This window comes from Passer domesticus, chromosome 1 (genome assembly GCF_036417665.1).
Source record: "Passer domesticus isolate bPasDom1 chromosome 1, bPasDom1.hap1, whole genome shotgun sequence".
In the NCBI taxonomy this organism is placed as follows: Eukaryota; Metazoa; Chordata; class Aves; order Passeriformes; family Passeridae; genus Passer; species Passer domesticus.
This window is the reverse complement of record NC_087474.1, coordinates 28,178,244-28,202,182: the sequence shown is the minus strand read 5'-3', so window position 1 is coordinate 28,202,182 and position 23,939 is coordinate 28,178,244. Positions and strand designations below refer to the sequence as shown.

At 35.2% G+C, this 23,939-nt stretch overlaps 1 protein-coding gene across 1 annotated transcript in view; it reads left to right on the top strand.

Annotated features, from left to right (window-relative positions):
- Positions 1 to 23,939, top strand: part of AGMO (alkylglycerol monooxygenase) — a 184,596-nt gene that overhangs the window by 87,766 nt on the left and 72,891 nt on the right. The window contains exons 6-12 of the mRNA XM_064411330.1: positions 8,620 to 8,686; positions 9,828 to 9,893; positions 9,999 to 10,078; positions 10,971 to 11,105; positions 11,590 to 11,706; positions 18,764 to 18,846; positions 19,996 to 20,101. Of these exons, the coding sequence (XP_064267400.1) occupies positions 8,620 to 8,686; positions 9,828 to 9,893; positions 9,999 to 10,078; positions 10,971 to 11,105; positions 11,590 to 11,706; positions 18,764 to 18,846; positions 19,996 to 20,101 (654 nt within the window). The remainder of the gene's footprint in view (positions 1 to 8,619; positions 8,687 to 9,827; positions 9,894 to 9,998; positions 10,079 to 10,970; positions 11,106 to 11,589; positions 11,707 to 18,763; positions 18,847 to 19,995; positions 20,102 to 23,939) is intronic.

Sequence of the window (23,939 nt, the reverse complement as noted above, 5' to 3'; positions counted from 1 at the left end):
ATCCAATGTATTGAGTAGAATTGTGGAACTGCCGTATCTCTTGAATTCGATTCTAGAGGGTGACTTTGAATTCAAATACCATATGCCAAGAAAATCTTTATTTTTTTTCATTCTAGTATATTGCTTCATTTAATGAAATAATGACTTTTTTTCCTTTAATTTGGCCATGTTAGCCAAAAATAGACACAGCTCTGTCTGATGCTCCCTTTCATTTAAATTAGAAACACGAACATCTGTCCCTTTCAGGTTACAAGGAATCAGAGACTTACCATTCAGAAGACTTTTGCTAAAAGTGATCAAAGGGATGAAGGTAATTAGAGGTGATTACAGCCATTCTCCTACTCTGATGTTCAAGATTATGTCAGTGAACATTCAATGACATGGTGATTTAACTGGAATTCCTAGAAACAGGTGACAACATCCACAGCCTATTGTATACTTTCTTACTGTAACAAAGATCCAAGAAATTATTTAAAAACAATAGGAAAAGAATTGTTTGTTGATTTGCATAAAGAACCAAACTCTGGTTTACAAAACAAAGTTCTTGCCCCATTCCTGATTGCTGATGCTTTTATCACTCATAAATTCATTATTTGTCTGCTGCAAACTCTCAAATCACATGCTTACTCTGGAGAGAAAGAGAACAAATTCAAAAAACACCAGGAAGATAAACATACTTTCTTTAATGCAGACAGTGACTTTGTAGGTCCAGATAGGCTATATATGCAATATAGACATTAAAACTTAAGCATGATTCCAAGCAACAAAGAGATCTCACTGCTTCAATCCAGCCTGTCTGCCAAAATGGTTTATTAGATTTTCTGACCAACCTGTAGGATCAAAGTCTTGTCATCATTGCACTTGCCAGAACGCAGAAAAGGGCAAAGCTGACAACACTATCATTAAACACAAATACTTGCAATAACTGTAAAATAAGTTCCAGTTTTCCATGTTTCACTTGCCCCATGAGGGGAGAAAAGTATTGCCTTTCTAGATATATAAGGCATATAACTCTGCTTTTTGTTTTAAATAAAAAGAATAACAAAAGAGAGAGAAAATAAAACATTCATAAGAGAGCACACTGTTCCTGTCCTGCTAAGTGTAGGTTGTGTTTGAACAGAGTATAATCAGGAAAAACATAGCAGGATGAAGTTTGGAGTTCCTTCCTTGGCACCTAAAAGCTCAGTGATGATTCAGAATGCCAATGCTCCACTTTAGTAGTGTCAGGATGAGCCGCCTATTTTAACTCTGTGTAAACTCCTATTTTAATAATGCTGTGCACCCAATAGCTCTGAATTCAACCTGCAGCACAGGAGCCATTAACTTTTTCATTCAAAGGTGGCTGTTCCGTGATAATCAGGGTTATGTTGGTGGTTTACATTTGATGGGCAGCAATCCAGACAGAAGAACCCTCCCCTATCCCTGCTGAAGTCAGGCCAGAAACAAAAAGTTTATGGAACAAGAACATAATCAGAAACTGCAATTTGGATCCTAATAGTAAAGTCCTGAAGTTTAAGTGTTGGCTTCTGTTCCTTGCACCGAAGACTTCGTGCAGGAAACAGCTGTGAAATGTTCACTTCAGCAACAGTGAGCTTGACTATTGCTAATCTGCCTGCAGAAACCCTAAAACTAAAGATTGTACTTAAAGAATTTTATTTAGGTCACTTCTGTCTATTAGGTCCCTGGAGAATTATCAAGATAAAAGTGAACTACTTAGAGATGAAACACAGTTCAGTACATTCTGGGTCCTGGAAAAAGAGTCTAAACAACTCATTTAGCAAATAAATTTAATGTAATAATGAAAGGATACCACATTAATAATATTAGAGATTCTGTTCTTTGTTACAAAAACCCCTCTTTTTCCATCTTAACACATTGCATATAATACTTTTGAGTTTTTCTCATGGCTTATACTCATTGAGAATCTATTTAATTATAGCTTCAAAGCCAAGAGAAAATTTGAAAGGCCCTTCTTTGTTAAAATCACAAAGTATAGGCTGCTGACTATTTTTTGATCTGTTTAGAAAGGAAGATGAAGAGCCTCACTTGGCTATATTTTAGTTTATTTCAGGGCTGGCATAACGATTTATGACTTTTGGGTTTTTTTCCTGCAATTGCCAGAATGTATTCATCAGGCTGCTGAAAAATACTGAAATTGTATAGTGATTTTTCTCCTGGAGTTTGTTTAAAATGCTTAACTTGATGTATGACTGAAAGTGTGACTTGCTCCATGCTCTGCTATTTGTAATGCTGCAATTAAACCAATCAGTTACTGTAAGTTTTTTCATTTTTAGTGGAAAAATGGATTGAAATTTCCTATATGTGCTCACCTTTCCCACAAGGCATAATTGGACCTATAAAGCAAACAAAAAGTTTGCATCCATTTGTTGAAACAGTTAACTTAAATATTCATGTAAGATGCCAATTTGATTCAAACCTTACCTCCTAGCTGAGGTGTAAAACAATGGAAAGTGACAACAGCCTGCCTTCAAGATAATTTATTATAGACACATTTCTAAAGTCTGCGTGTTTATTATATAAATACACCCTAAACCACACTGTCTGTTAAAACTAGGCTTTCACCTCCCATTCCTACAATCCAGATTTATCAGAAATTCACCCTCTATGAAACTCTTTATGATCCCAACATGCCTGATTCCTCTCACTTGTTTTATTTCTAAACTATAAATATTGTTTTTTCACTCCTCAGTGTGGAAATTCAGCTATATCCATTTTACATGCTTACTGGAGTAGAAAACTGCCTAATCAGATAGGAAAACAGTTGGCGGTGTATAAATCAGAGTTTGCCAAGGATTTCAAAGTGTGAAACTGGCAGACGAGCACATATCCTAGGAGTTCTGCCTTTCCTCAGCTTCCCTGTAGAGATTTTACATGGCAAATCTGGTCACCAGAGCCATCTGTATAAATACATGGGTGTGTTGTCCTGAATTAACACAGCAGCTCTACTGGGGAATGTAATTAAGGTCATATTTTAAAATTTCCCCACCAGGCTGTCTGAAATACAGATTTATATACCAGGAATAAGAATCTTACCTTGATTTTGATGAGGAAATTACTGGTAATATGTGTTTTACTACCAACTAGTCTAACAGAAAGGCCCAAGTAAAGTTGAGAGTGCTCTGTAGTGATGCTCCAGGGATGAATTTACCCTCTTCTGTCCTGCAGATCAGTAACACCATGATATTGAAAGTAATGTTGCGCCACAAGCAGCTTTCCTTATGCTCAAAGAAAAAAAGAAACAACCCTGAACTTTTTATGTGCGAATAGTTTTACTGTAAGGTTGTCTGCTTTACTCAGTTGACATTCCTTCCTAACACTGACGTTGAAACAGAGCTAAGTAAAGATTCATGTGGTAGTGGTGACAGGAGGAGTTGTTACACAAGATGTAAAGTTTCCCTTGGATTTCATGTCACGATTTTTTCTCATTACTTAAACAAGAACTACATTGAAGTGGTGCAGGTACCAGGCAATAAAGATTTCCCTTGGTGCTGACAAACTCTGAGACCGCAAACGGAGGTGCTTACATGCCACAAGAGATATTGCATAACGTTCTTTCCCTTTAGGCAAGGGATTGCTGTCACAATGGAAACATCTTTATATAAGAACCACTACTGTAGAAAAAAAATCCATTTAGTTTCTATCATTTATATTTGCAGATTTCAATTCCAGGATATTTTATTCAGTAATGTATGAAAAGTATTTCTATGTGTGCCTGATTTAGTACACTGCTTTTGGAGTTGCTTCAGTCATTGTCAGTAATTCTGCTTTATTGTTTAGTGATACCTGAGTACAACAGAGGAAATGCATTGGTTTTTAAAGAAAAGAAAGAAAGAAGAATACATGTTTTGTGGAAAAAACTTTTATAACATATATATATGAGATGTCTACATATTTGATTTGCAGGTAGTTTATTGAGTCCATTTGTAGGGATTTTGACAAGTGAAAAATAATTTTTGTGGCAATGGGATGTTAAAAAATAAAGGAAACAGGAAAAGAATTTTGTTGGAATGTTGCAGTTCATCTCTGGGTCACTGGCATGGGAGTTTAGGTGCACATGATGTGTTAATTGAGAAGGGAAAAATTGCAGACAGGAGTTGATTTAGAACAGTAGGTGTTTGTATCAGGGAAGCAAACACAAATGTAAACCTTCAGTGTCATAGTGGCCAAAATACAGATAAGGTTATCACTGGACAACAGTTGGGGTATTTCAACTTTTAGGGGATCAGTAGCTATTTTGCTGTATTCCCCAAATCACTTTAAGTTGATGATGTATAGAATAAGAATATTTTATATCCACAAGCAGACTTTTTTCTTTTGAGTTATATGAAGTAAGTTTTGAAGTACCGGTGGTAGGTTTATTGAACAACGGCATTTCAACTATTTTTTTTCCTACTTTTTAGAATACTATCCAATGAAAAGGTCAGATACAAAAATAAATGTAGCAGATATTTAAAAATGAAAATCCCAATTACAAGCATCAAAAACTAAGCTGATCCTCTTACCACATTTGTTTGGTGTTCTTTAAAAATTTTTCTTCCTGATATGTGAACGTCTTGAAAGCTCTTACTCTCAGAAACCAATTTGAATACAATGATATTGTAAGCTGAAAATGTTTTTCTGTCTGAGTGCCTGAAACTTAGTGGTCTATGTGCTTTGGTGACTGGTTGTAACTGCAGTGTAAGCCAGGTTGCTGCTACAAAGAATGCTTATGAGCTCCTTTAAAATTGCCATTCTCCAAGGGAAATGTCTGGACATAATAAAGACACAGAAATGAGGGTAGACTGACAGATGAAAGGTAGATGGGTAAGCAGGATGCCTGCCATTGCCTTTCTTCTCTCTGGATATTCTTTTGAATCAGGGCTGTTGCTACAACACATTAAGTTTTGTTATGAGTCAGTTCATACTGAATTAATTTCTTTCAATATGACTAGAGTAAGTTCCTGTCAGCTTGACATGACCATGTCAGAATCATGTCTGGTAAAAATGATCTTGCTATCCTATCCAATTTACTTAGGTGAAAAATCTCCTTGTAGGAGTTTTGCCCCAGATAAGATGGCAGAATATAGAAAAATTCAACAAATTTAAACAAAAGAGCTATGTTGTTTGACATGTAAGTGCTGCAAGAGCTTTCAAAATTCAGCTTTTCAGTGGTGATATATTTCTGTATCTTGGAAATATATATGGTTATATTTATAGCATTTATGCATTTATAATTTTTTTGGCACCAAAGTTTTTCCTCTGACAACAGTTTTTAATGGTTTTTTTAGGAACGACCTAAATATCTACAAGTAAACTTACTGATGGCAAAGGAAGCTTCTAGAAATGGCACCATGTACTATTTTGACTATGGTGAAAAAATATTTTTTGTGTGTTTCAGACAAAGCATTGATTTATGGATTGCTAATGTCAACATACTAGATTTTTGTTCATCAGGTAGAGAGGTTTGCATCCCCTCTGAGCTTTAAAGTCTTGTGGTTATGATTGTTGTCTCAGATGATACTTTCCTCAGAGTGGGGCTAAAATGTCTTTCCAATGAAGGTGACCTTGAGTGAACAATTAATCAAAGTAGGCTTGGATATCAATCACTAATTTCGACATAGAGAAGATATTTCAGTAGATTTTTAAATTTCATCACTCAAAGAAAGTCTGTTTTAAAGGATGAGACTGGTTTCATTATCCAAAGAAAATGCTTCCACTCTTATTAGTCAGAAAAATGTATTTAAAGTTCTGCATATAAATTTACATAAAGTTTTACCCTGAGGTTCTTAGAGAGTCCCAAGACAAAAAGTTCTGCTTCAGCATAAGGATGTACTATGTAGACTTTCAAAAGGATGAATTTTAGTTTTAAAATTTTAATGCAACCAGCTGGATATTGAGACCTGAAGGCATTCATTCTGAGGATATTTTGTTATAATCCACGTGTAGGATAAAGGTGAAGACTTCTAATCCTTACTGATTCCTTGCTTTCCTCGTGCACACTTGGTTTATTTTTACAAAAGCTGTTAAAATATTGAGCTCAAAATATATTAAAACCAACTGGATCAAAGTTAGTTGTGGTCTATTAGATAAATCAGTGTTCTCTCAGGTGCCGGACTGCAGTTCAATTCAAAACATTTTTCTGAGATTAAATTAATTTAATGGTCACATCTCACATATCTTGAAACAGTGGGATGTTCTGCTTGAGAAAGGCAGAAAATGGAACTAGCACGAATGATGGATCGTTTCTTACTTTTAGGTGGTCTTTTCAGACTTGAACTTATTTTGAGGGAGAGCTGATCCTGCTTATGTTGTTCTTGGCTTCTGAGTTAAATGAAACAAAACAAACTTGTCTCAGGATTCTGTTTTTCCAGTCAAGTGTGAGCAGGATTTTGAGAAAGATGGTCCAAATATTACAGTTCTATGTATGTGAAGAATTTTTGTATTTCTATACTCCTTTAATTACAGAAATTCTCTATTAACCAATTAAGTAGATGTTCTTTTTGCAGTTATTGAGGGGAAAAAATGAAAAAATATTACTTTTTCCTTTTATTATCTTGCAGAACTGTAAATGAAAGAGTCATGGAAGTGCTGTATTTCAGGACTTTGTTCTGTAAACCTTAAAGGAATGAAAATCCTTTTTTGATTAATGGATCTGCTCTCATGAGTAATGACTGTTCCTCTAAATGTTGTTTGGGGGTTTTTTTGCCATTATTATCTTATCTCTGTTATTATATTACAGGTCACCCCTTTTGGCAGTATGAATATAAAATTTACTAATTAAATTGTCTAAGAGGAAAAGAATTCTAGATTCTTGGATTTGTTTCTTAAGGTCTAAGCATTTTTATTCAGCTGCTTTAATGCTCCCTGCTTCCTTTTAATTGCAAGACACTATGGCCATAATCAGACATGGTCAAGAGATACTGTTTCAGAATCTATTGTGAATAGATGTTCTTTTTGGTCATCCAGTGATTGTACCAGTTCGTGATAGATGGATTTCTATTTGGGCTTAAAGAATGATTGCTGTGTTCAAAGAAAATACTTCCACTGTTATTAGTCAGAATTAGTTTTTATTATTTATTTATTTATTTATTTATTTGTCCACACACTTCTGTTGAACTAACCAAAGCACCAAATTTGAAGTCAGTGCTGGCTTTCCTCTAATTCCATAGTAGCTGAGAGTACCCAATTTAGCAGAAAGCCCATCAACACAAACTTAATTAGTCAGCATTTTCTGACAAATCTTGAAACACTAGAGATGGCTTTTGGCAATGGATACTTTCTGTCATTTTTGGATTGGCACTAAAATGATCAAAGCTATCTTTCTGTACTGTTGAGTCATTGTAGCTCCGTGATGTATTTATGCTGATCTACTGTCTCTTCATGCCTCCAACTCATGACGTTGTATTTGTGACCATATATTGGACCAAAATCAGGAACTGATCCGGTTAAACTTAGAAAAACAAAACAAAAGCAGTTTTGATTTGCATCACTTTCCCAGTCAGGTTTCTTGTGTTAATGCATTTCTGCCAGGGTAAAAGAAGGCTACTGATAGAAGAAGCAAGCAGTCAAATGTACTGAATGGGGAAGGAGTACTTGTTTCTTGTTTCTTGTTTTCTTTCATCTGGTCAGTGCCAGCTGTTTGCAGACATAAAGTGTTTGCAAAATTGGTATCATAGAGTTGCACTGAATCCCAAGCAGTGTCACTGGATATGAATAAGAAAAATGAGTGAAACAATTTGTATGGAATCACAGAATCATCAAGGTTGCAAATGACCTTCAAGACCAGAGCATCCAACCATTAACCCAGCACGACCAGAATGAGCCCTAAGCCATATCCACCAGGTGCCACATCCAGATGCCTCTGGAACTTTTCCAGAGACAGTGACGCCACCACCTCCCTGAACAAATTATTCCAATGCCTAAACACTCTTCCAGTGAATTTTCTTTTCTAATATCCAATGTGAACCTCCTCTGACACAAAGCCATTCCTCTTGTCCTTTCGTTTGGGACATGGCAGAAGAAACTGACCCACACCTCACTCCAACCTCCTTTCAGGGAGGTAGAGAGCAGTGAAGTCCTTCCAAACCTCCTTTTCTCCAGGCTAAACAATCCCAGTTCCCTCAGTCTCTTCTCACATGGCATGTTTTCCAGACCCTTCAGCAGCTCCATTGCCCTTCTCTGGACATGCTCAAGCACCTCAATGTCCTTTCTGGAAGTGAGAGGCCCAAAACTGAACACAGTACTCAAGGTGCAGCCTCACCAGTGCTTAGTACACTGGGACAATCACTTCTCTGTGATTCCATCCTATTATCAGTTCATGATTGCCAATTGTCTCAGAGATTCTCATGGAATAATGATAAAAACAATTCACTTCTGGATCAAAATTAATTAGCTTCTGGATCAAAAAAAAATTTAATTTATAACTTGTATTTTAATATTTTAAATGAAAAATTTTTGTAACTGTAATGCAGTGAAATGGTTCAGAAAAAATATTGCATTTCTGTCTTTTTATGCAGCTCTCCAGGTGAATATCTTCTCTTTAGCTTTTCCTTCATTTCCCTACTTCTTCTTGGTCTGATACAGTATTTTCAGGTTTATTAAAACATTACATTTTTTAAGGTTATCACCAAACTTGGGCCTCTGGAATGGATACTTAATACTCCCAGTCATCATAGAGTTCATCATGGTAAGATAAAAGTGGAACCTCTTATTCCTTTTTTTTCCTCAGGGTCACTATTTGTATAGTAATATAGTAAAATTGTACTGTAAAATCAGTTTTACAGAAAGATTTTAAATTTCACCTCTACTTCTGAAGTGGTCCCTGTTCAGTTAGAAATTTCACAGCTTTTAAAATAATATAATCAGGACTAACATTTGATTTAAACATTTTTATGTTTAACTATTGATCAGAAATAAAGTCTGGATAACATGAAATAATTTGAAGACTTTAAGAAAAAATAAATCAATGCTTCTAAGCATGAAGAGTGATAGAAAAATATCTCATCCTTTCCTGACTACTGAATTATCAACAAACACACTTTTGCACTCAAATTCAAGTTCTGTATATGTCAAAAACATGGCTAGGTTTTAGAAGAACTTTTAAATATTCTAGTGGAATTTGATTTCACCTGTTTGAATTATTGGTAAATCTCACTTCACAGAAGTGCATGATGGTTGATTTTTATGAGTATTCAGAGGCCTTCAAGACTGTACTGCATGTGTAAATTTTACTAATAACTCCACTGTGTAAAATATCATGAACATATCTGAGACACAGAAGTGGATTTCACAGATGTCCTTAGCTCATTCAGTATGCAGAGATAGTAAGTTTAAAAAAAATTGGAGGATCCACAGTGGTGGTGCTCTAAGTGTCTAGTTCTTAAAATTTGCACAACTACTGATAATCCCCAGGGAGACACTCTACTCTTATTTGCTCCGCTGTAAATCTGAACTAATGTTCTCATCCTGATTTGAATTAAGAAAAATCTTTATAGAACTGATCAGGGGCTGTACAGTTGCTCCAGACTATCTCCACAAACTTAGGGATGTATAACCAATATTTCTTCACTCATAACTTTGAGAGGACTGCTTATAAATACATTCCCTAGAAAACATAGAAGGATCAGTTTTCCTCACACTGAAATTATTAGTGCAGGATCAGACATAGGACATAGAGGATAGAGACACCCGACAGATATTAATGAGATTTTAGATTTTAGAAATTTTTAGATTATAAGGTGATTCAAATGATGATTCTTCCTTCATAATTCAGTTCCTAGTTGTCTTATTTATCCTATTACTTGTCTCATAATTGATTTTTATTATAGGTAGAAATCCTTACTGCATTGACAAAAATTACGGTGGCACACTCATTATCTGGGACAGGATATTTGGTGAGTAAAATAAGGTGTTCTCTGTCATGTCAAATCAATGTGGAAAAAATATGTATAGTTTTGAATTTGATTGTTTGTTATTCTTTTATTTTCTTCTTCCATCAGGAACATTTGAGGCCGAAGATGCAAAAGTTGTATATGGCTTAACACATCCAGTAAATTCATTTGATCCCATCATGGTCCAGGTGCTGCAGTTTTCATCATTGATTCTGATGTCTTCAGCATTCAGTCATATTCAAAAGAAGCTCCTCTCTTAGGCACAGTTGAGGCTATCTTTGCATTGCTGACCAGTCAATTACATTATCTACAATTTCTTCAGTATTCCATTATGTGACAGCCATTCCTACTCCCTGCACTGAGTATATGCAGAGCTTGAAGTAATCATGAACATATATAACAGTAAAATTAACAAATTATTAAAACAGTGATATATAAGTTGTTGGATTGAATGAGATGTTTTGAGTGCAATAATATATAGAGAATCACAGACAAAAGCATATAATAAAAGAAAAGAAAACTAATTAGTGAGGTGCTTCTCAGATTTATTGGTTCAGGTTTCACTGAAGCTAGGTAAAAATTCTCTGCAAAAACATGAGAAGCAGTGAAGTCCATATTTACTTTTCATGACTGTTCATCCAAGGAGGAATCTCAAAGAAAGACAAATTTTACTGTCAGGGCTGGAAAGTAGGAGGATGTGCAATTATATCCATTTCAGTCAGATACTAAGTAATTTCATTACTGAGAGTGTGTCATTTCAAGGTCCCAGTAGCCGAATCATACTGCATAAATATAGCTATACAGTATACCACTAAATACTCAGGAGTGATTACAGGAGACACAGATGGAAAAACAGATTTTCCTCTGAGCAGAAGTCATTGTAATCCTCACCAAATTAGCCAAGGGCTTCTTATTGCTTTTGCCTATTTCAGCCAGGTTAACTGTCTTCATCTATTTCTAATTTATTCTCTTTACAGAGTTTGAAAAATAATTTATTTGAAAACTAAAAATTAATAAAATACAATGTTTTATTAATCTTTATTTTGTGAACAATGAAAAATAGCTTACTTTTTTTTTCAGTTACGTCCCTTGGCTCATATTTGGAACACGTTTTGGGCCACACCTGGATTCTGCAATAAGCTTTCTGTCATATTCAAAGGGCCAGGCTGGGGACCAGGCAAACCTAGACTTGGCCTTCCTGAGGAAATCCCAGTGGTAAATAGAACATGCACAGGCTTTCAGTTGTGTGTAATTTACTTGGGCCTCTTAATGCTACTGGATCAATGTTAAAAACTCTACACATGCTATTTTAAATTAGCAAATTAGCAGTCATAAAGCATGGGGGAAGATGAATTGGGAAAAGAAACTGAAGGAAATGAATGTTTTAACTGTGGTGTTTTTTTCTTTTTATTTGATGGAAAATGTGTGTTTTTAAAGTTATTTTTTCATTATTCATTTCCTGAAGAGATTTTCAAAATTTTTCAATGGAGTATAGTAGTTTCTCTTTTTTCAGCTGTGGGCATGCACAAACACACAAAGTTAAACTGTCTCAAACAAGGTAGTACATAAGTTTGACAATAGATTGTCTTTCTTCAATTAGCTATCACCCCTTTTGTGTTTGTAAGTGTAAAGAATATTAAGGAGCAACAGGCCAGAGCAGGTCACTCTTGAAGGCAAGTAACTGTTTTGCTTTATACAGATCACTGGAAAAGAAGTTCCCTTCAATCCACATGTACCAGCTTATCTTAATTGCTATGCACTTGTACATTTTGCTGTAATAGTGGACTTGTACATCGAACTTCTTGCTTCTATGACTGTAAGTAATTCCTTCCTTTATGAAATAACATCTTCTGCTAACAGCGATGACACACAACATGTTTAAATATTAAAGGACTGTGCAGTGGCTCTATAGGCAACTCCTATCTTATTTGAGCTACTAAAATAATAACTAGATTCTGTAAAAGAATTAGCATAAATGGCTAAATATGTAATTCCATGCTATTAAATATACATTTTATATTATTTAGTAAACAGTTTTTAATAACCATGTCAGTTATTTACTTAATGTAATTTGCCTAGAAGACTTATGTGTCTGTTTCAGTTTTTAGTACCCCATGAGGCTTGAAACTATGGAGTTTTAAAATGTTAAGGTTGGTCATACCATTAGATGCCCAGGCTTTAGAAGGAAGTTTGCAATGGTCTTGCAGTGCTTGCAGATGGCTAGGTTGGTGTCAGCATGAGTTCAGAGTTGGAGTAGCACAAAGTTAGGGCAAATTTTTCTTCCAATCTCCAACACACAACAGCATTGATAGAAGCACAGCAAGAAGAGGCATGTGTTTATCACCAGTGACTTGCATGGTGGAATCTCCATGGTGACTGGTTCCTCTATGGATACCTGGCAGCCTGTGAAGGTGAACTATAAGGCCATGTCCACCTAAAAGAAATGAGATATTAACTGCTTGCAAGGTTTCACATCCTTCCAAGCTCCTTTTTTTTTCTTTCTGTCATTATAACTCTCCCTCGTGTACTAAAGCTAAAATTTCATAGTTATGAAGCAGAATTTAATAGATATAATATTCCCACAAATAAGTCAAATACCTCTCAAGATGTACAAAAACACCACAAAATTCTTATTAGTTTGATAAAATGCCCTTTGTCCTCTTTTGAAACCCATTCTAAGACCCCCTTAGTTAAAGAGCAGTGTTCTTGCTGTGTTTGTGTCACCCACATCGCCACAGGCAGGCTGTAAACACCCAAAGGACTCCCTGGGTTCTTCAGCCTTGTCATGGCATGCTCACCTTGGCCAGCAGTAGTCACTTTCCCCTGCCCACCTCATTGGACACTGTTGTACGTAGCATTCCTGGTATAATACAAAAGCTACCTCAGGCATGTTCTTTGGATAAGTATGGAGTTATTCTATGTACCATGTTTACTTCTGCAAAGGGTCACACTGCAATTGCAGGGAATTAGGAGATTACTAAATCATCTGAGACTTAGTCTCTTATAAGGACAGGAAATTAAGCCAAAGGTATGAATAAATACCTCCAAAATACATAAGTCAAACAGTATACATGATTGCCAATGTTCCTATATTGAGAAAAACTTCTGCAAGATTTTCCAGAATACTTCTAGATCCCTACATTTGCATAGAAATCAAACTCCGTGTTTGAGCTATTCCATTTGTTTCATTTTGCTGTTGGGTTGGGTTGTGTTTTTGTTTGGGGTTTTTTTGGTTTTTTTGTGTTTTGTGGGTTTTTTTGTTTGGTTTTTTTTTTGTTTGGTTGTTTTTTTTTTTTTGTTTTTTACTCTATCCTGTTGCTTTCAGGAGCCAGAATTAAGGAGTTTGATTTTTTTTCTATTTTATTTTTTCTTCTTTTTTACCTTTTTCTGGTCCTGGAAGGAAAAATGGATGGTCCACATTATTTTATCTGCTGGTAACTGCAGCTGTTTAAGAATAAGTAATAAAAAAGTTGAAAAATGCACCCAAGCCCCACATAATCACTAAATTCTTTCAGTCATAGAGGAAACATCCTGAAGATTCTCCATTTATGAACTTATTGTAGAAAAGCAACTAGAAAATTCTCTGCACAAAACTGCAGGGTAATAAGGTAGTAAGGACAAGAAGGAGAGCCCAGGGGCCTGGAAGCACCTCATCTCAGGACATAAACCTTCAGCGTGGGTGTAGAAAGTGCTGGTCCCAAGGCAGAGTTCCAGCATCGTTCTGCAGTACAGTGGGGAAGCTGTCATGAGAAGGAAGCTTGTGTATGAATAACTTTACTTGGCAAAAACCTTTCTTCAATATCAGTTTTCCACTACACTGAGTTATGAAATGTCTATGGATACAACTGGAACGTTCTGTCTGGCTATGAATTATGTCATAACTGTGGCATAGCTCCATAAATGGAGAAAACTAACTGTTTTCCTCATCTTTAGGTATAAGTTCCATTTCATAACAGCCATAAGACACAGCACACAGCTATTACATTTCTCAAGTGATTACAGTTGCTCAGTGTTTGGTCTCACGCCCTGTAGAAGTGTTAAATTTCTCTATCCATAAAGAGCAACCATATACCTTCTGTCTGAATGACCTACATTTAACTTATGAAGAGAGCAAAACAGGAAAGAACAAATATATATTTTCCACAGGAGAGAGCATACAGTGTTTGTTTTCTGTATAGTGATCTGCACTACATCCAGTGAATAAAAATTGCTTTCTGAGCTCTGCACATCTAGATCTGATCCAAAGCTCCTTGAAGAAATGGGATTTGGATCAGTCCCAGAGAGAGTACTAGGAGGGTAAAACTGCAGTACATTCAAAGCAAAAGTCTCATAGCTCCAGAACTTCAGGTATCATATAAATCAAAGTGAAGGGCACCTTAAACACGTTTTGCAGTCTTTTTTTTTATTGTTAAGAGATACTATAACATTTACTATGCTTATAATTATATGAATATGTGAGCAGTTTCAATTGGATGGAAATTAGTAAGATAGATCTCTTGAAAGTTAAGAACACAATTAATTTATCCATTCAGTACGGCATCACCAATTACAGTGTATGTAATATTGCTAAGAATTAACTTTTTTTCCCTATGAATTTTAAGTTAAAATAAATTCATACAGCTAAAGACACCTAACAATATAAAATTCATGGCATATATTAGCATATATTAGCATATTCATGGCATCATATTAGCATTCCTGATTTGAATGTATCTGATCATCTGATGTGTGAGAGCAGAGCAACTGTTAACTTATGTAATGTGCTGACATCATTCCTAGAAGCTCTTTTGTACCACTGGACAAATTGGAATAGAAATCCAATGCATCCATGTTATTCTTCCAAAGGAATAAAAAAAAATGGTTCTTTGCAGCATAAAAAGTGAATTTTGAATATTTCAATGCTTATCTAAATACAAATTTGAAATAACATTTCCTTTGTTTAAATTAATTGTTTTTTCCATTACTAAAAACCCATAAAATAATAATGCTATGGCATTCTGTTGAATACAAAGCAGTGTAAACCTCTTACTAAGTTCTATAATCCCTGCCCCCGCCCCCCCCCCCCATTTTTTAAGGCTCAAAGATATTTTTAAAACTTGAAATGAAATTAAAATCCAACAGAAATATTTTTTTCTGCTTAGTTGCAGCCAATAACCACATTGCAAAGTTGTGGCTGACTTGTAATTGGGGAACCTGCTGTGGTTCCACATGCTTCTCTGTTTATACAAATACTTCAGTATATAAATACTCATTTATTTTATATATACATCCATGCATACTAGGTTTAGGTGGAACAAGGATGCTAACACTAATGAAGGTGTAAAAGGCACATTCTTTTTGCAGTGCTGCTTGCAGTGCATAGATTTAATATATGATGTTAGTTTAGTGATATAACCCACTGACTATTTTGTTGATTTTGGTAGAGTAATGCCTAGAAAATGGATGCCTCAGCTGCCAGCATCCACTTCATAGGGTGATACATGTTTGAAAGCAAATAAAAGAATCAAGGCAGCATATTACTATACCACTGGAACTGTAAGAGAAAGTTAGGGAAATAAACTAACTGTGGTAAAAGTTACGCTATGTGGCTGGTTTTCTAAAAGATGTTATTCCCGGTAGCATCATGGTGTATTTCACTGAAAATTTCTTGGTAGTCCTTGACTAGCAGTACAAATGAGGAAATTATTTTGTGGTATGTGAATGTTGTGCATGTACCTACAGTGAAGGGTAACTTGCACCTTCTACCTCCATGATTCCCAGTAAGGCTTTCTGCCTCAGCCTTCACCACTCTGAAATTTTGGGAAGTAGAAAGCTGCCACACTCAGGCATTACAGTGCCATGCTTTTGCGTGAATCTGATGATAGTGCCAATTTGAAGTTAACCAGGATCTGCAGGTTGTGCTTTAGAGTCCTCCAGACCTTCACGTTCTGGGCCAGAGTGCATACTCACCATGAGGAGTTTTACAAATAGCTAGTGTTCAAAACAGTATAGTTCAAGTAGGAGTATGTCTGAAGAGAAATGGAAATTGGCCTCAAAAAACAAGTCTGTAAAATATGATCACACCTGGTTCAGGTAGTTATTGTGCCAAAGAACCTCATATAGCATTTTAACCATTTAAAGATAAAGGTTTATTTATATTTGAGTTTGATTTAAAAAAAAATTATAAGGTTGCTTCAGTCCTTCTGATTTACAATCAGACATTAAAATGTATTTCTATTCCCATTTTTTTCCTGGAACTCCATGTTTAAAACGGATCTGAAATTTATTAATTTCCTGTCAAGTTCTTAGTCTGTGCCTTATTCTTCTGTGTTAGATAAATGTAGGGGATATTTTTTTCTCCTGTTCTAGTAACGTAAATTAAAATATATCTTTAAACTAAGAAAAAAGTCCTTGATAGAAGTTACGGGTAAAACCACCACTAAAATATGACCCAAAATTCTTCCCCTGCTTTTGGGAAGCATTGCCATCATCACTCAAATCCAACTCTTAATGCAGTACCAATATAGACTTAATGCAGGAGTCTTTAGGCTTGCAGTCTAGCTAATGGCAAGAAATGGAATTCCCAAAGTGCTTAGCTTATTCCCACATTCCCAGTATACTCTCTCCACAAGTTTCAGCAAAAGCTTAAGTTAATGAAAGGTTTTGGGGCACTTCAGTGTACTTAAAGGCAGGTAGAATGAATCAGCGTTATCTTATCTGCTGCTATCAGTTTTCTGCAGCTGTAGTGACAAGGAAACCCCGATGCCTGGGACAAGCTAGACAGCTTGGGATCACTGGAAAGCCAGAAAAGTTTGAAATCATGCAGCTCTTTAAAACTGGAAACTAGGGACACCCTTGCTCATTCATAGCATGTACTACTGAATCCTTCCTGAAGGCAGGAATTAGCACTTGTATGAAAACCATTGCAGTTGCATTCATTTTCCACAAAGTGTGATTTTAGCCATATCTTGTAATGTAGCTACTCCGTGATTTGATGGAAATCTGGATTTGATGTTTAGTTCTTTTTCCTGCCTAAAAAGATACAAAACCTTGCTTCTCAGAATAGGGCTCTACCACTGTGGGAGCATTTTCCAGGCAGTCTGCAGGACCTGGTACATCACAGTGGAAACAAAGAAAAATCAGACTGACCTGGCAAGAATGAGTAGATTTTTTAAAAAGGTGCAATTTTCAACTTAAAAGTGAGGACAGTCTTTAAGGAAAGCATTTCTAAGAAATTTATGGGTGAGTTCTCTTATACCTGTGCCAAATCATATTTTTCTTTGCTCACTTCTTGAATTTTTGTATGACCCAGATTGTACTGGAAGCTGAAGTGGAAGTTGAACTCCGTATGGCTAGATGAGCAGTTAAAGTACTCCTCATTTAATTAAATTCAAATAGAGTCTGCATCTGATTTTTATAAAAAAGCTCTGTCCAAACATTTTGTCACTTCAAAACAAAATTATCCTATTGCTAACAATGAAAAGTTTATCCTAAGGAGAAATGGAACAGATTGGTAATGTGGAAATGCAGTAATAAGTTTGATTCTCACCTGGTACAAATCTGTGCAACAGAGTGGCTTGACAGGTGTCATTTGTGAGAACTGTGTTCTGGCTTGTAAACTGGTGAGGCTGCTGTTTAGCTTGCTCATTGCTGGGATTGAGTTTTCTTTGTTCAATAACTGTTGAGGATATCTAAGTAGGTGTTTGTGATGCTTCACTAAAACAACAGAAACCCGCCCAGACTGAGTGTGTGGTTTGATGTGTTTTGCAAACATGGGCACTCTAAGTTCACACAGCTGTAAAACTTGAGAGTATCCTCCTGTGGCCTCCCATGCTCACAGATGCTTACCTTAGATCTCTTTGAGGGATTGGGGCCATGACCGAAGGAAGTTGGTCATGTCACTGGATGGGATTTATGGAAATCAGGGCAGACGTTTGTGGAGTTCTATTTTTCCAATGCCTGCAAATGAAGCGCAAGATGCTGTTCATAAACTCTTTTGCTGCTGAAGCAAGAAAGGATTTCTATAACTCGGTCAGATCAAATACTTTTGTTTTGTTTTAATAAAAAAAAGAAAACCCAAAAGCTTTTCAAAACTAATATTTGGAACAAAATCAGGGAGGGAAAAAAGGAAACCGATTAAATATTTGATTTTCAAAGGCAGCTGTATAGAATACAAAATAAATATTTTTAAAAAAAAATTAAAAATTCAAACTTTACAATCAAAATAATTTCTGTTTTTCTGAATTTTGTTTATGTCATTTTGATGTAAATTTTAAGGACAGAGGTCCTCATGCTGTGATTCATCTAAATACTCATACACATGTTAATGTTTAAAAGTGTTTTAAATCTGATTGAAATTAATGATATGAGCTGAAAAGTTTTGCTGACTTGGGAACCAAGTGTTGAGTTGTCATGAAGGGAAAACATTAATTTTGTTTCATCTTAAATATAATCATGTCATGTGAGTTGTTATTCTCACCAGTACATTGGTGTTTGTATGCAGTGGGATTCAAAGATGGCTATTGTAAAGATCTGGTAACATAATATGAAATTTAAAGAACAGGGCTGCTAGGATTTTTATCTAGAAGTAATTTTCTTCCCTCTTGAGTAGAGTCAAAAGGAAATCAAATAACTTTGGGAAAAAACCACATGGGACAAAAGAGGATAACATTAAACATTAATACAGTATTCAGGAACCAACTGTGAAGGTGGTTACTCCAAGTATGAGTGCTATCCACAGCAGATTTTTTTTCCTCTAAAATTTAAAATAGCAAATTACTTTAGAAGGGGACACTTGCTTCACTCAGTGAGTAAGTTCAAGCTACTGTTCCATAAAAACTCCATTTCTCTCCAGAAAATTACTCTAAATGAATTTTTTGTCTTCCTTTTAACAGATATTATCACAGGGAACAGTTCTCATGAGAATTGGCTTTATCATTCTGTCCCTGGTATCTTTTGGACTACTTATGGAGAACAAGTAAGATATAAAATATGTGGGTTTTTTTTATTCTTTCATTATGGGTTATTTATAACTATATATAAATCTCAGAAATTATATAGATAAAGAGATAAGATCACCCAGACCTACACATGGCTGTCTGTTGACTAGAAAATAACACATGACTAGCCAGCACCTAAATCCAGGATTGTTCCCATAGCAAGTGACTACATCTGTATTGTCCCTTGCAGAAGAGTTTTGGGATGGGCTCTTCATGTCTTCTTCTGTGCTTGCATTTACTGGGTCCGTGAGTTTGGGACAGTGTGAGGTGGACCTGTTCAAGGTCGGGTTGTGTGAGCCCTGTGTAGCATGCCACAGGTGCCAGAAACAGGATGGTATATGAAGAGCACACAGTGTAGCTCAGAGTTGGCTCAAAATCATGTGAAAGATAATGTAGACTTGAGACTAAATTTAAGCAGTATAGCTTCAAATGAAATTGGATCTTGAATGCACCAGGCCAATGAGATACATTATGAAGTAGTCCATATGGGCACTGTGGCCCTAAAGAAGAGTAAGTAGCATTCACACTTTCTTACAAAGAAGTTATTTGCCCTAACAGAGAAGAAATGTGGAATAAAAGTTTCCTTTGAGACCGAGGTGCCAGTACTGCTTTGCACCTGCTGTTCATTATGTTTTCAGAAAGGAATACCTTTCACTTTTAAGGACTGAATAGTTTAATTCAGGACAGGTAAAAAATATGTCAACATGCCAGACGTGTGAATAACCTAGGGAGTTAATAAAGAGGCATTAGTAAAAAGTGACATAAGTATATCATTGAAAAGATTCTGAACTACTTATGGAGCAGTTCTCAGAATTTTGTTGTGGTAATTTTTGAGATCAAAGGACAGTAACTAAAGATACAGTTCCATTCATGTTAGTTCAAATATATTTTGCAAGTATGGGTATTCTCACCACCAGCTAATTCATGGTTGTAAGTCAATGTAAGGTATATACCATAAAAACTTGAAAAGTTTATATATACCATATATACTTGAAAAACTTGAAGTTTAAGAAGGATGACTAGATGTAAGTGGAGGACATTACAAACTAATTCTATTTTCTCTTTTTCATTGAAGTTAGCAAAGAGGAAAAGATTGGATATTAATCTGAATTGATTCCCTTTTCTAGGTCCAAAGCAGGAATTTTGGAATTCATACGCTGTTTAGTCTTCATAGGTGTTTACAAATTTGGCTACTTTAGGAGTCATTTTTCCTTCTTGGGCTATGCATATGAGGTAAGATATTTATTTTAAAATGTCTGTGCTGATTATTCTAGATTTTTTATCTTTTTACAAAAAAGAAACACTAAACATTTACATTTTGTTATATTATTTTTCATTAAGCTATGTGAATGGTATTATTTTTTTCTTATCTCATTTTTTTCACTTTTTATGATTATTTTGTAAGAAAATTATTCTAGTTCACTACTGAGATGGCAGTTATCCTTGGAAAAAAGGTCATGAAGGACTGCATTTACCACTTCTTGCAAAAATAATTTACTTGTGTCCACATGTTTTGAAGTGGATAATAGTAATGCATTGCTGAATTTAGATTGTTTAATACTCCTTTTATTGGAGAAATATGAAAATTCTTGGAGGCTGGAAGACTTAAATATAAAGTATATTGTTCTGCATTAATCCTGTGCCTCAGAAACAGACTTTTAGCCATTGACAAAGTGTGGATACAGGACTAAATAGATCTATGTCTGATACATGTGGTAACTTTGTGTTCTGAGCATTTACTTTTATCCTGTTTGTGCCTTTTGCTTTTTATTATTTTCCTTTCCAGTAGAGTTGGTATTTCATATCTCTTTTTAATATTATCACAATGAAATAACAATAGTCACTGTTAGTATTCCTATCTGAACAACATTACCAAGCCACTTGTTGTTGGTTACCAGACAATAATGGTTATTCATAAACAACAAGGTTATGAATGGGTGGCTAGATTAGTAGAACCTCATCAGAAAGTTACTCTTTGGCTTAAAGTCAGAAAAAAAATCAAATAAAACAGTAGGAACTGTTTGTTCAAAATGGTTCCTTTGACTTCAAACATATGCAAAATTTATAGTGTCTTTCCCAGTTGGAAGTGGTCTCGCTTCTCCTGCTTTTGTAAAGGAAATGGAACTAGAAAAATTAAACAAAAAAAGCTACTGCTGCTGTGGGTCTGGGAGGTTTTTCTGGGGTTTTTTTTTTGGTTTGGTTTTTTTTCAGTCTGGGTTGGAAAACAATAGCTATTGGACAATATTTAAAGCTAGATAAATGCCACTAACTGAGAATTGTATCATTTCCCCCCTGCCCCCTTGTTACATTGTCAAAGCTTTGGTGTATATATCAAATTGTTCTTGAATTCCTTTGATAAGAGTCTGCAAGAATTTAGCAGGTATTTTAAGATGTTTACTTAAATATAATTTGGAAATTGTTTGTAAAATTTCCTTAGTAGTCTAATACAGTAGAAATTCTAAAATTTTGGAACAATTTACCTTGCCCTTGAGACATAGCTTTCAGACTTGAATTATTTGGATATTCTAACTGAAGTCTGTGAGAATTGTGTCATTATATACATCTCAATACCTGCCCTGCTGAGTTTTTAATTCATATATAAAAGTGTCTCTTATTAAGAAATGAGTAGAAGAAAAATATTAAATTATTATTCCTATTGTTTATAGGGAATTGTATAGCTTCTTTCTCCCTCATGAAGAAGAAACTAAAATGAAGTGGTTCTTTCTCTGTTCTTTACATGTTTCTGTCACTAAAAGTAATTATTGTCATCTGGAGTTCTTCTCTACTGTACTTTACCTATAGTTTCTTCCTTTAGTTTATTTTTTTACCCTTCATATTACAGTTCTTTGTTGTTCTTTTTTTAGTCCTTTGACACTGACTATTTAGTCCATTTTTTAGAAGAGACAGGACTGCTTGCACACAATTTTCCTTTGAAAATACTGGAAAAATATGTGTCTCTCAAATAATTTGCTCTTGGGAAGACCAGAATAGATAATGTTTCTGAGTGATGCCAGTATTTCTACCCTTGACATTTTATCACAAATCAACAATTTCATTACATTATATACCTTTTGTGATTATAGAATAATAGAATAGTTTGGGTGTGAAGTATAATGATCCTGTAGTCCAATTCCCTGCAATTAGCAGAGACATCTTCAATTACATCAGGTTGCTCTGAGCCCATATCAACTTGATCTTGAAAATTTCCAAGGATGAGGCACCTACCACCTCATTGGACAATTTTTTCTAGTGCTTCACCATCTTCACAATAAAAAAATGTTTTCCTTTTTGTAGTCTGAATATTTGTAATGAACTTCAAAATGTCCCCCATTTTAAAATGAATGACCCACTTTTAAAATAAATGATACACTTTTGCTCCCAATGTATCATATGCATGGTAGGCATATTCTTATGAGTCTAATGGAATTTATGTCAAAATAAAAAAAAATCTGAGAGATTTCTGGATATTTTTCAGTTCATGTTGAAAAGTCTTCAAACAGTAATGTCTTACTTCAATATTGATGTGATCGTTTTGAAACAGCAGTACCAGAAAGCATAAGAAATACATAAACAGATGTTTTCCCCAGAAGTTAGGTCTAAAATGTATCCTAAAAATGTTTCTGTTCATCATTCCAAGTTGTTTATCCTTCATAATATAATAACATAGGTAATCTACTTGATTTTAGACTTCCTGTGTGCTGTTTCACTTTCACATTCTCTTACAAATTTTAAGAGGTGTAAATTGAAACATTTATTTAATAATTTTGTTTTCCTCATCTAAATATCATGTATTTAACATACACCTAGATTTAGCTGACTTTGGTCTTTTTTATCTAATATTTCTAGTAATCATAACCTGTAATATGCTCAAAAAGGTTGTCTTTACATCTTCATCCTATGTGTTACCAAATAAACAATTCTTTAGTAATCCAGTGTTAAAGAATGAAAGCATCATGTAAGAGAGTTTGTGTTGACTTTTTCTATAAATTAAGCCTTCAAGGGTGTGATTACTTAAGGATAAAGAAGTGTTTTAAGAATCTAGCAAACAATTCTTTCTCAGAATTCTTAAGTTAATGGTGGACTTTGCAGCAGGTAAGTGCAAGACTGATTTTACCAACAGCATGTTCAATAGTTAGTGAAAAAGTATGTTACTATTTTCCATATGCGTGGGGGATTTTCTGCTACTATGTTTCATATGTTCTTATTTCTCAAGACTGCTTTAGGACTAGTAAAATTTTTAAAGAACATATCCTTGCAATACTATTTGAAGGGTCTTCTAACTGCCAAAAAATAGGTGCTTTAAACTGAAAATGATTGTGTTTGGCTTATAAGAAGAATCAGGAGGAGCACCTTCTGGGGGGAAACTAAATGGGAAATAAAGAAGAAATGAGAGCAAACTAGGGGGTCAGTGAGAGAAGGGAGATGAACAGAGGAAACAAGGAGCAAGCCTTTCCCACTTTGCCATTAGATTAGCTCAGGTGGGCATGAAAAAAGCAGCTGAAGATGGCAATCTGAGTAGTAGGAGCAGTCGTGTCCTCTGGCTCTTACCCTCCTTGCTGCCCTGCTAACTGTCTTTGCCAGCTCGGCTGACTTAACCAGACAAAGATTTTTTCCAGGTAAGTGATGCAAATTGCTGTGGAGCAAGAAAGTTTCTTAATACTAAGGCTCAGCGAAGGAGGAAGCAAAATGGTGTTACAGGTGTGTAAGACTTCTGCTTTTGTGAAGCTGCAGTCTTAATATGTTGTTTTCTGTGTCTGCAGTCAAGTAAAAACAGTATTAGCTCTATTGATGCTTTGAAGTTGTGTGTTACCAGATTTGGTTCCTTATGAAAATTATGTTATTTTTCTGATTATTTGAATATATTTTCCTCCTTGCTATTGCATTTGAATTCATTCTATGATATACTCATGAGGATCTCTCCCAGTGTCTTTTTCGTCTCCATGGAAATAATTTGAAGCTATCTTCACTACAAAAGTGACCACAGGAGGTGGAACCGTGTACATTTCTCAGCATGCATTTTCTGTTCCTTTTCCTGTATAGATTTCATATGGATGATTAGGTGAATCTGGAA